We start from the raw sequence: 1,812 nt of genomic DNA on the forward strand, positions 1-1,812 counted from the left end.
CTCGTCGCCCTGCGGGCTGACCATGGCGCTTGCCGTCAGCTGCGGCATCTTCCGCACCGAGTCCGGGGCTGTCGCCGGCTCCTTCTTGTCCCCGGGCGGCCGCGGAGCCGTGGGTGCAGGCTGGCCGGTGCCGAAGCGTGTGGCCAGGCTGTCACCGAAGAAGGCGTAGAGCTCCCGGTAGATGTCCGCCAGGGTCACCGAAAGAGAAGGGTCCTCCGGCCCCGCTCCCCCTGGCGGCAGCGGGAGGCCGGACCCAAAGCTGGGCTCTGCACCGCCCCCGGAGGACGACTCTTGCAAGAGAAGGCTGTCCCATGGCAGGTCGTCCAGGCGTCGGCACCCCCTGCCACCTGGGCCACCCCTGTTGGGCTCTGCTGCCTGGGCCTTCATCTTCAGCAGTCGCTCTACGGCCACCTGTAAAAGCCGAGGACTAAGATAGGCAAAAAATTCGAGGAACCTGGGCCCATCAAATATTCCAAAGTAAGCCTGCTTGGCTGCTAAGCTCATGCAGGGAAGGGAGGCTGGAAGGGGATGGTACTCACCAGAATGGCTCCATAGACTTTGTGCCCATCTGCTTTGACCTGTGCATTAGATACTGAATAATCATCCAGCACAGCCTGCAAGTTTGTCCAGTACGTGGACAGGTGTGGGTACAGGACTCGTTCTACTGCCTGGAAGAGAAGGAATGCAGTTAGCATCTCTTTGATACTTTCCCTCTCTAGGACCCTTTCCCATGAAACACCTACCTTTATTTCTGATCCTAGACAGAGCTCAATCCTCCTAAATTCCCTGATTGGCATATTCAGCCATACATTTATTTGGAACCTACTGTATACCTAAGCTAGGCATTGGGAATAAAGGTACAAAGGTAGACAATAAAAAGTGTACCCAGTATCACTACCCTGTGTGCCAAGGGCTAACACAATGCTCATTGCTGACAACTCCAAAATTTAGTTTGCCTACTGCTACCCCATATAATCAGGCAAGTACTGGCTTCACTTAGATGTAAACTGAGACTCAGTTCAACCAATCTGCATAAAAACCACCAACCAGAGACTTGGACTCTGATTATACAATTTAAAATCCTGTGATTGGCCAGGCGCAGTGGCTCACACCTGTAATACCGGCACTTTGGGAGGCCAAGGCCGAGACCTCCTGAGGTCAGGAGTTCAAGACCAGCATGACCAACAAGGTGAAACCCCGTCTTTACCAAAAATACAAAAATTAGCCGGGCGTGGTGGCAGGTGCCTGTAGTCCCAGCTACTAGGAAGGCTGAGACAGGAAAATTGCTTGAACCCAGGAGGTGGAAATTGCAGTAAGCCAAGACCATGCCACTGCACTCCAGCCTGGACGATGGAGCAAGACTCCATCTCAAAAAAAAAAAATCCTGTGATTAATTTGGGGGAAAGCAAGACTTCAAATAAATGACGTTTGTGATGGGCTTTGATGGATGAGGCAGAGTTCTGTGGTCATTCATCCATAGCACGAACATTTGAAAGTGTTGACAAAATTGTCAAATTCCTAAAAAATATAACTTACTGCTGACTTGAGAATATGAAAGCTTCAATAATTCTGTAACTATGGAAGATGCTGAAATAGTAGTTAAGAATTAACTATAAAAAGGCCGGGCACGGTAGCTCACACCTATAATCCCAGCACTTCGGAAGGCGAGGCGGGTGGCTCACAAGGTCCGGAGTTCAAGACCAGCCTGGCCAAGATGATGAAATCCTGTCTCTACTAACAATACAAAAATTAGCTGGGCGCAGTGGCAGGTGCCTGTAATCCCAACTACTTGGGAGGCTGAGGCAGGAGAAT

The 1,812-nt window shown here is 51.0% G+C and overlaps 1 protein-coding gene across 1 annotated transcript in view; it reads right to left on the minus strand.

Annotated features, from left to right (window-relative positions):
• Nucleotides 1-1,812, minus strand: part of TAF6L (TAF6-like RNA polymerase II, p300/CBP-associated factor (PCAF)-associated factor, 65kDa) — a 32,515-nt gene that overhangs the window by 501 nt on the left and 30,202 nt on the right. Inside the window, exons 9-10 of the mRNA XM_011942785.1 lie at nt 540-668; nt 1-411 (exon numbers count right to left, since the gene is read on the minus strand). Coding sequence (XP_011798175.1) covers nt 1-411; nt 540-668 — 540 coding nt within the window. The remainder of the gene's footprint in view (nt 412-539; nt 669-1,812) is intronic.

Source organism: Colobus angolensis, unplaced genomic scaffold (genome assembly GCF_000951035.1).
Source record: "Colobus angolensis palliatus isolate OR3802 unplaced genomic scaffold, Cang.pa_1.0 Scaffold21, whole genome shotgun sequence".
NCBI lineage: Eukaryota > Metazoa > Chordata > Mammalia > Primates > Cercopithecidae > Colobus > Colobus angolensis.